At 33.2% G+C, this 11880-nt stretch overlaps 1 protein-coding gene across 1 annotated transcript in view; it reads right to left on the bottom strand.

The window, feature by feature from the left end:
- HELRODRAFT_67518 (hypothetical protein) overlaps nt 1-10389 on the bottom strand; it is a gene marked incomplete at both ends in the record, with an annotated part of 11605 nt that extends 1216 nt beyond the window's left edge. The window contains 2 exons of the mRNA XM_009024335.1: nt 2321-2378; nt 10141-10389. Coding sequence (XP_009022583.1) covers nt 2321-2378; nt 10141-10389 — 307 coding nt within the window. The remainder of the gene's footprint in view (nt 1-2320; nt 2379-10140) is intronic.
- Nucleotides 10390-11880: the final 1491 nt, after the last annotated feature.

Raw genomic sequence — 11880 nt, 5'->3', positions numbered from 1 at the left:
TATATATATATTTATATATATATATATATATATATATATATATATATATATATATATATATATATATATATATATATATATATATATATATATATATATATATATATATATATAAGTTTCATAAATGTTAATCATTTGTAAACATATCATGCCAATAAGTATAATAAAATTTGTGAGCGTGGGAAAGAGATTAGAGTCAATGGAGAAAAGATTTGTAAGTTGGTGCAATTTTTCTGAAAACAGTAAATGCCTTGAGCCTTTAATACTTCCTAAATTCATTTCTTTCACGATTAGATGCACACACACATACACACAATGCGCATGAATGTAGGAGCGTTTTTCTATTTTTAATCCGATAAATCTTTTAATTTAAAAAAATATCAAGTCGGGTATTTTTCTGTAAAAACGATCATTAAGATAATTAAAGATTTCAATGCTTCTCCTTGTTTCTACTGCTGATAAAAAATTTTTAGATTCAGCCGATGAAGCGTTTTTTCATCTTAAAAGACAATAAATAGGGAAGAAAATAATAATAGAAATAGCAAACAACATCGACCCAAATAACATCAACTAATATAACACCATTAACAAAATTATCAACTAAAATAACATCATCAAACATCACAACAATAACGTGTAACGAATTAAACAAACTACAACAACATTAACTTGACAGTTCTAGTGACAATAACATTAACAACATTAATACCTAGAACATAAACAAATGACAACGAATATAGACCTACTAACAACAAGACATCAATAACATTATATGATACGAACAACAACAGCAACATCAATCAAACACACATCAACAATGAAACAAAAGCAAGAAGAACTGGCGTCTCAAAATTAACGACGAATAACAACTACACCCAATGTCCAGAGCGAATTTAATAAGAACAACGTACAAAATAATAATTTGAATAACAATAACAACAACAACAACAACAATAATAATAATAATAAATAATAGTAAAAATAAAAACAACTTTGATAATAACAGCAATAATGGCAATGGACGGAGGTCGCGGATGTTAACAAATAACGTGAAGGATGACGCTTTTATGTGGGACGCTGATGTATTGATCTGCTGGAGATGTCAAGAAATGTCAGAACCAATCAGATGCCCACACGTCCTCCTCTTATAATTTCTCACGGGAGTAGCCTTAATGTCTCTTCTCGGCATTAGTTTGTATTTCACGACGACTCTGCCCTCCTAAGATGTTAATAATTGCAGTAACAACCGTAGTCCTATTATTACTGATGCCGACTCCTTTATTTGCAGTACTATCTACAATTGCAGAAAAATCTATTACAACATTTATTATAGTTTGTTAATTCTTATTTCATTACTCTTGCTAGTATTGATAATATTACTACTGTAACAGTCGGACCTACGTATAACGTATTTGATGGTTCCAAGATAAAAATTCGTTATATAGAAATTTCTTTATATAGAATTTATTTATGAAAAACAACCTCTTAATTGTTTATTTTGATGACAGAAAATAATAGTTTATGATATGATTGTAAAAAATAAATTTAAAAAGGAAAACTTATTCTTTGTTTCATGCGACGATGATTTTGATTCCATTGAAATTAATCGAAGTAGAACTCGCAAAAATTACTAGAATACTAGGACAAAAAACAATAATATGGTTTTATGATATTAAAGGAGTGCACTGATCACATCACATCAATTTATTGAATGTTTGCTGATCAGATATTTTTTTAACTTTTATAAATTCTGTTCGTCATAGAGAAATTAATTTCATCTTATAGATAGTGCTTTATATGTAAAATTCCAAGAAACATGAAAAATTCGTTATATAGAAATTTCCGCTGTATAGAGGTTCGCTATAAGGAGATCAGACTATACTACAACTAATTTCCCAGTCACTACTACAACTACCAGAGCAGCTTCAGCTTGTTATTAATATTTTTGAAATATTCACAAGAATTGCCTTTATTTTTTGTTCCACAATGTTTGGTGGTATCATATCATATCAAATTTTATTATAAATAATCTTAATGATAACTTAAAAAAGTAAAAAAGCAACAACAACAACATTAAAATTTCTGGTTAAAATTACAGAAAGAGTTCGGCGAAAGCGTGAAATTTTGAAATAACTGAAAGTTACATGTATCATGAAGGCAGATTGAAACATGAAAGGTAAACGAATGGTTGAAGATGATTAATAAGGATAATATCCAAAATAGGACACAGGGCACCAGTAAATAAATAGAGTATTTAAATCATCACTCTACAAGGTAAGTTACGTTCAAATTGATACCAACACCACACCACACCACCAACCTTTCTGTAGCTGGCTCTCTTGCTTGCGACATTTTGCTCTTCTGTTCTGAAACCACACCTAGTCAGAATTATGATGACGTTGATGTCAAGGAAGATGACGTTGATGATAATGAGGACGATGATGACGTAGTTGTTGTTGTTGTTGATGATGATGATGTCAGTGGTGATGCTTTTAACAATGATGATATTGTTTTTGTTGTTGATTGATGTTATTGATGGAGGTTTTGGTTGGCAATAGTGACTGCTTTAATTATGATGATGATGATTATGATGATTGTGATGACGATTGTAAGGGTTGTAATGATTATGATAATGATAATGAGGATGTTGGTGATGAGAAAAATGAAAAATGGTGATCAATTATTTACTTAGTTATTATCATATTATATTATTATGTGATGTATCCATCTATTTTGATATATCTACTTATCCAATTTAAACATCGAGGAGTCATTAAAACGCTCTCTGCATATCTCTTTATCATACCATAATAGTAATGAAAATGTTCATTAAAACAAATTAATAAACCATTGAAAATATTTATACATAAAATTACACAAAATGTTTGCCCATATTTTGGTATACAAAGGTACAAAAAACAAAGTATGTGCTCAATCTGAAATAGCCTCATTAAAATAGAATGTCATTTCGTTGCTATCTAAAATTCCATGCAGCTGCTGATTAAGAGTTGATTGTGTTACAATTTTGCCCCTATGCTGGTTGGTTGTTTGGTTGGTTGGTAAGTTGGTTGGTCATTTGGTCATTAATCAGCCTTCTATTCTTGCCGCTTAGGTTCAGATAAAAACGCGCGTACTATTTACAGAAAGCGTTTGAAAGTTTAAAACTCACACTGTTAAAAAGTTAAAAATATTGTTTCAGATCATGAATTCTTCCTAATTTGATCATGCGTTTAATTTATTGCCCAATATACATCCTGCCTGCAACCAGCAAATAATTGCAAAATGTCGTTATATTCTGTGGCATCGCTTCGTTAATCAAATTATGAGCTGATCAATTATTGCTCATTTGAGTCATTAATCAAACAAAACAATGAGCGAAATGTTGGAAAGGTCGTTGAAGGAATAATTTTGAAAGCTCCACAACAAGACATCAACAATGCTGCATAATGTTATAAACATTCAAATTTCATCAGTTGAATCGTCGGCAACAACAAATGCATCCAAAAAACCACCCAACAACAACGAACTTAAGAAGAATACTTATAAAAAACAACCAACAGTTAATAAAACAAAAGAACCACAAACAACGAAAAGAAAATGAAACATAAAACCGCAACGACTATACAATACTAACACAAAACAACGTCAACTACACAGTTTTACCCTAACGACCACACAACAACAACCGCAAAACACTAACACAACAACAGCTACAAGAACAACACAACTACCACTTAACACTACTCAACGGCCACATAACACTATGCAACAGCCACACAACACAACAACTACATAACACAACACAACAAATAAGACAAATCACACAACAGCCACATCGCCACATCCTACACAACAGCCACACCACACAACAGCCACACCACACCACAGCCACACAACACATCAGCCACATCCTACAACAGCCACACCACACAACAGCCACACCACACCACAGCCACATCACACAACAGCCACACGCCACACATCAGTCACACCCCACAACTGCCACACAACAGCAACAACAACGACGACTAACGATGACCGCTATCAGCCATAGAAACGTTGATAAATAATGAATGAATCCAATGATAATCACATTTGCATCGGTAATTTTTTATCGTCTGCGCTCATATTAATGACGCGAAATATTAGCATTATTATACTAGCGTATAAAAATGTATGTGCCCGCTGGTCTCTATCATCACCAACGCACGTGTTTGTTTGTGTGTGCGTGTGTGTGTGCGTGTGTGTGTGTGTACGTAATATACATTTTTGTTATTTTGCTATATATGTGTGTATATGTGTTTGTGCACGTGTGAGTACATCGTATAACATATAACATCATACATGCACGCACAAGAGTTCGAACATAAATTTTTATCTATTCAAATTAGGAAAAGTAACACATATCATTCGGACATGTCCACACGGACACACACATGAATACACACTTCCACACACACACACACACGCACGCACACACAAACACACACGCACGCTCGTCGTCAATGCAAGGAAAGCCTACCTACTTAGATGTTTCAATTATGTAATAACACTTTTAGCACCTTGGGTAGATAATAATTCATTTATTATTTTATTATCGCCCTACACAAGCATTTATACAATGTAATTATTCTAGATAGAGACTTGCACTTGTGTTGGGATGTGTGCTGAGCTACACATGCACACACACACACATATACATACACAAACACACGCACACACGCCAACATACACACACTCACATATAAACACGAACGCACATACACACATACAGATACAAATACATACACCCTCCAAGCAAATAAAACAAAATAATGTCGTCTTCATAGGCAATGTTTATTTATTGGTTAATTACGAACCCAGCAGCCAATCATACCGGACATCCATCATTATTATGCAAGGCATTTATCTCTTGTTAACTGGATTAGAGCAACGTCTTTATGAATGAGTTCGCCTAATTCAGTTTATTCAATGTTTTGTATTTATATTAATTAATTTTTTTATTTGTTAAATCGCTTGCTTATTTTAAACGTCATTTTTTTTAAAATTTTGTCACTAAAGTTATCAATTTGCGCTAGCACATTTTTAACTTTAAAGTGTTACAAAATGAGAACATTTCATTTTAAAAAGAAATAACTTTTTCATTTAGCCACAAATAATTCTAAACCATTCACAATTTCTAAATTTTGCGATACATAATTTTTTATGTGATTTCGTACTTCCTTGAGTTATTTAGCAATATGAAAAATGTTAAACACTCATTTGACACTTCTGTCACAAAAGCACTTCTGTCAGAATTTGACAGAAGTGCTTTGAAATCAGCGGGATAAACGGCACGCAACACACAGGATCCAATCTCATTTCCTTCTATCCCATCTTATCCCATTCCCATCCCATCCTATCCCAAAACGAAGAGGGTGACCAGAGTTTCATTTCTGTCAGATGTGCCAACTTTTCCACCTTTATGAATTTGGAGACAACCAAATTTCTGTTAACGCATATTATAATGCAGTCCATCACAACTTTTCAAATATAGTATAATTTTGCACGAAAAACATAGATTTCATCCAAAATTATAAATCGGTTTTAAAATTTATCAAAAACGGATTCATCACTGCTTAAAAACAGACACATTCGTCATCAACGCTTCGTATCGTCCATTATTATCTACCATCAGCGTTAATGTTAACTACCCTCATGCAAACATCGGAGGTGAAAATTCTCAAAAGATCAGAAACCTTGAAGTTGACTCTGAAATTTCAAAATGAAAAAGCAGCGCTTACAAAACTCAAAACCTGCTGTTGAGACATTGGCAGATTGCACTGCCAGTCATTTCCCGAACATTCGTTCGTCGCTTGCCGCCAGTTTAACGCCGTCAATAATTTAAAGAAGCTCGTGTGCATTAAAAAAAGTTAAAAACTTAAAACTTCTCAGCAGACAGCTCAGTATAAGAACGTTTCAATTGAATTTTCGTTTCAATTTAATTTCTATTGACAAATATGATGGCAGGACAATTATGAAGTTTTAAATCAATTAAGCATCAAAATTATTATACTTAACTGTTCGTGTTTTTTTTTAATATTTACCTGATGTTCATTAAATATTTTTAAAATTTAAATTACTTCCATTACATTTCTATGCTAAACAAATTAATTTGGTCAACCTCTCCCAAACCTGAGACATTAGAGATAAAGATGCTCATAAAATCAGAAATCTGTTGTACAATTCTTATGAATGTCTACAGGAAGATAGGAAAGAGGATGTAAGAGGATGAAGAAGAAAAAGAGGAGAAGGAAAAGAACATCAGCAGAATAGCTCATTATTCACTTGTAATGCAATTTAAACAACAATTATAACTCCTCGTCAATTGAGAATCCTTCCGTGCTATCCTATATTCATGTCCGAGCTGCTGCTTGTTTGTATGTATGCATGCATGCATTTATGTATGTATGTATGTATGCATGCATGTATGTATTTATGCATATATGCATGCATGTATGTGCATTTATGTCTGTATGTTTGAATGCATGCATGTATGTATGCACATGTGTGTTTATATGTGTATGCGTTTCGTAGGTGAATAAAGGTATGTATAGATGTGTGTGGTGTGCATGTTTGTGTGTAAGTATTTGTGACTGTGTGTAAGTTTGTTTGAAAATGTTCCTTTCAGCGTCCTGCTCACCTAACAAGCAGTTCTCTTTCAGGGTTTGCTGAGATATTCAAGTTGAAAGTGGTGCATTCAAAATAATTTTGGGATTAGATTAAAATTAAATTAAAATACAACAAAAATTGATAATTAAATTTCGAATTCAAATAAAAAATATTTATTCGCCAACGTCACTCGAGAGAGCACCGCTTCTTCCTTTAACAGAAAATTTGGTTTGAATGCATGATTGATTCTGAAAATATTACATGGATTCGCGTAAAATTTAGGATCTTTCTCAAACGCGGTACTGGTAAGGCCTAGTGGGACCGGACCCTGAAGGGCACTGGCATGGTTTGGCAAGACTGCATTGGTCCTTCTAGAATTAAATAAGAAGAAGATTTGCAAGTGCATTTTAAGTATCAAATAGGTCGTTCGTACATTCAAAACGGAGCATGTATGATAACAACCTGTGATCGGTAAGGACTTCAACAAAATTCAACATGAATCATGGTTGATAAGTTTTGACTTTTTTTGTTTAATTTTATGCATTATCGAATGCAACAGTAAATTTGAATTTTTACTGTTTAATAAAATCGAAAGAGCAAACAAATGTTTCAATCTTTAAATCGAACATTAAAAAATTTTGTATATTTTTTTAAAGTACGTTATTGCATGTAGCTGCACTGATACTGTGGTGTAGAATTCAAATATTCTAGCATTTGCACGGAAAATGGTGATTTTAAACCTTTAAACATTGTATATGAACTCGCAAATATAACTTTTTGTTCCTTACTAGTTAAAGTTATATTAAAAATTAACGTAATTTATATAAATAAAAAATAATAAAAGTTTAATAATAATAAATAATTGTCTTACATTAAAAAATTAGAAAACAATGAAATGAAAGCGAATAGAATAAAAAAAAACAATTAGAAAAAAAATTAAAGAAATACAGAGAGAGAGAAAAAGAGAGACAGAGAGAGAGAGAGACAGAAAGAAAATAGAAGAGATTGGAGAGAGCGAAAGAGTTTAGTGTAGTAGATGAATAGAGAAATGAAATTATAGTAGGCAAGCCTCGTTTAAATGAATTAGAACAATTTGCTCTGAGCCAGACACTTTTCTTCCAATTGCGACACTAACTCAACACGAAACGTGATGTAATAACTTTTAACGGCCTCCTCCTACAAGCGCACATCGTGCAAATGTGCATTTCGACTTGTAATTTTTAATATCTGAATTTTCATGCCCTTAAATTCCATTCTTAGTAAACTTCTTTGTCTGGAATATGGAAAAGATAAATCTGAAACTGCGACAGAGTTGACACGCGCGCATAAAGTACAATCCACACAAAATTTATTCAGTATCCTTTTAAATGAGGATGATAAGATTGCCGACCGATCAGCGAATAAATACAAATTCCTCTATTAATCATTAACATCTCCTTCTACAACCGAAACAGAAGTAGACGGGACACGAAGCCTCAGATTGAGTGCAATAAAAAACGAGGAGAATCGTAATTGAATAAAAAAGAGAAGAAAATGTTCAAGATCAATGAAGGAGCAGAATCGTTAATCTTTATTTGCCAAGCCGGCCAACAAGACTGCAGTCTATGAAGTGCCAAATTACGTCTGCAAACGTTTGTTACGTTACTTTACGTTACGTCAATTTCCGCTTCCTTTTGAACGTGATGCCTGCTAATTAAAAATATTTATATCGCTGGCCAATCCATCATTCGCCCATCCCTCCTCTGTTAGGCTTTCTTATTGATTGTTATTTATCCTATTTATAATGGTGATATAAATAATAATATAATAATATAATGCCCTAATAGGCATAATATAATATAATAATGATAATAACAACATTAACAAAAATAATTTAAGTTAAATAAATTATTCCTTGTTAAATTTCAAGATCTGGGTGTGTTCGTTGAATCGGTCGAGTTGGTCACACGTCAGGTATTTTGTACATAATAAATAGTTATCAATAATTGAGGAATGTGTAGTGAAGAGTGGTGTGTATTACATATGTATGCATGGAAATAACATTGCTCTTTTGGCTTTTTCGTTTTTGGTAACTCAGAACCTAATTCTTATCACTTGTCTCTGATTTATTCTTTTCTGCTATTTTTAAAAAATGTTCACAATATAGTTTTTGTCTGTTTGCATGTGTATAGACATATATTTGCCTTATTTAAATATCTTCACCATCCCATGTAACATCATTATTGTCGTTATCATCGTCATGATGACGCCGTTTCTACATTACTACGATCGACATCACACCCACTAATTATTTTTTAATCATTTCATCATGAAATCGGTACATGCTTTTGTCTCATCATCGTTATTATCATCATCGTTATCACCATCGTTATCATCATCATTATCATCATCATCATCACCACCACCATCATCATCATCATCATCACCATCATCATGTTTATTACCACGCTATTTATAACGACATGTTAATTGTTATTATTTCTACTATTATCACTAACACTATAATCATCATCATCATTATCATCATCCTCTACAGCAACATCTTCGCATTCTTCATCACTTTCTCCATCCTTCCTTCCCGCCACTGCAACAAACTTTCATTCGATCTTTCCGTTATGCAACGATAAATCATCCAAAAAGAAAATCATCCAACAATAGACTAAAAATTTTGAAATTAAAAAGTCCAGACAATCTAACAGAAGCGGCATTAACAACATACACAACCACTGTATCGCAACATCAGCTGCAACAACATAGACAACCACTGTATCGCAACATCAGCTGCAACAACATAGGCAACCAATGTATCGCAACATCACAGCTACAACAACAATGACAACCACTGTATCGCAACGAAGCTGCAGAAAAAACTTCAAATGCAACCTCCCGCAACAACATCTTAATGGCATCATCATGACGTCACCATCAAAACAACGACAACAGCAAAACAACAACAATAACACGACAAAATCACAGAAGAAGCATTTTGACAAATCATCAATATCTCCGTCAATGCATCTAACTCCAGCAAATGTGCCTGATATAAACATCTTAATATAAACACAACAAAACAATAACGACAATAAAAACTGTCATAGCAACAACAAAAAAAACATTGAAATAACAACAACAAAATACTAATAACAAAAATAAAAACAACAACAACATTAGCATCACGTGACCTCATGATGACATTGTATCGAGCGAACAAATGAGGTTAGATCTTTAGCTGCTCTCTTTCTTTTTCTTTGTTTGCAGTTATGTCGTTGTTGTTATTATTTTCGTTGTTGTTGTTGGTGGGATGATGTTGTTGTTGTGTGCCATCGTCATCATCATCACCATCATCATCGTCATCATCATCATCCTTACAAACATCGTCATTCTCATCCCCGTCGTCATCATCATCTTCATCACCATCGTCATCATCATTATCACTATCGTCGTCATCTTCATCTTAACAGACATCATCATCATCACCATCACAGCTACTTGTATCCTAGCTTCAGAGAGTGCGAGCCTCTGACTGAGCTCCTCCCTCATGAAGGCATCTGGATAGTGGGTCTCGTCGAACAACTTCTCGAGGTCGTTCAGCTGTTCGATCGTGAAGTTCGTCCTGCTGCGGCGTTGTTTGATTTTTGGGATTTGTTGCTGCTGCTGCTGTTCATCGCCCTGCAATGAATATATGTATATATATATATATATATATATATATATATATATATATATATATATATACATTCGTCTTTACTCGTCTAGGACGTTTATTTTTTGAACAAATGCTTCAAAAGTGATGGCATATTTGTGTTTATTTATCTAATACGTTTTGATGGCAAATGCTTTTAAAAGTGACTGTATGTGTATTTGAACATTTTAAAATTTGCTTATGGTTATGAACATAACATCATTTCTTTTCTTTCCTGTAAAATAAGCACAGGCTCTAGATGAATAAACGTTTTTTAAGAGGATACACTTTTGTAAAATCATCGATAAATTTGAAAAATATAGATGCTTCTGTCGGATTTACAAACTTTTCCGATAATGCTCATTTGCCCACTTCATCAGCTAAATTTTTCTTAGGCATATTTAGGCACTTTAACCAAACAATCAACTGATCATATTACATCATATTTGGGAATCACATATTCAGACATTTAAAAGAACTTTGAAAATGTAGGATGTCAAAAACAAAAACTGAACACTTTTCAGGATAGGTCATTTAATCACGTACGTACACTGCTAATAAAAATTAACTTCTTATTTCAAATCTACCAAGGACCGCGAGAATGCTGGCTTAAAGTATCAGAACGGTAACTTGCACAAACATATGCACGGATGCAGCAAACAGCCACATAATGAATAAAAGGTCTAGTTCATCTATTTTTTAAATAATTTGTCAATATTGTAAATAATGTTGTACATATAAATGTAATAAGTTTTAATTTTAACTTACATCAACATTAGGAGATGAGGTGATTGTAATGTTGTTGTTGTTATTGGGGCTGCTGTTGGCATTATTGTTGTTGTTGTTGATGGTTTTGTTGCTGCTGTTGATTACATTGACATTATTGTTGTTGGTGTTGTTGCATTTTGTTGTTTGAGGCAATAACGAAAAATGGAACTTGCTGTCTTGGTTGTCCTTAGGAACACCGTTGTTGATTTTGTTGCTGCTGTTGTTGTCGTAACCAAGGTATGTTTTATTGGCTGCTTCTGTTGGTGTCTTTGATTTTTCATGTATCTTTGGTTGTTGCTGTTGATGTTGCTGTCGATGATGATAATGATTTTTGTTGAAATTCTGGAAGTTTCTATATTTGGTATCAGTCTGTTCATCATCATCATCATCATCATATTCAGCAACGCAATCATCATTATCGTCATCGTGCTTGGCGGTGCTAACATCATCATCATCATCATCATCATCATGTTTATTATTTTTTTGGTTATGTTGGTAGTTGTTGTGCATAACTGGGTCACATTTAATTTTGTTGTTGTTGTGGTTAATGTTAATGCTGTTTTCGTAATCTTTGTTATTGATGTGATCGTATAAACTGTTTGGTTTGTAACACTTGAAGTATTGGTGCTGGTTTTGAAACTGTTGCATGAAATTATGGTGAGGATGATGAGGATGATGAGGATGTTGAGGAGGATGGAAGAGAAATGAATGATAATATTGTGAGTGAATGAGTGGATTGTTGCTGATGATGTGGACTGCTGCTGCTGCTGCTCTGTCCT

Source organism: Helobdella robusta (assembly GCF_000326865.2).
Source record: "Helobdella robusta unplaced genomic scaffold HELROscaffold_4, whole genome shotgun sequence".
In the NCBI taxonomy this organism is placed as follows: Eukaryota; Metazoa; Annelida; class Clitellata; order Rhynchobdellida; family Glossiphoniidae; genus Helobdella; species Helobdella robusta.
This window is presented reverse-complemented; position numbering and strand designations above follow the sequence as displayed.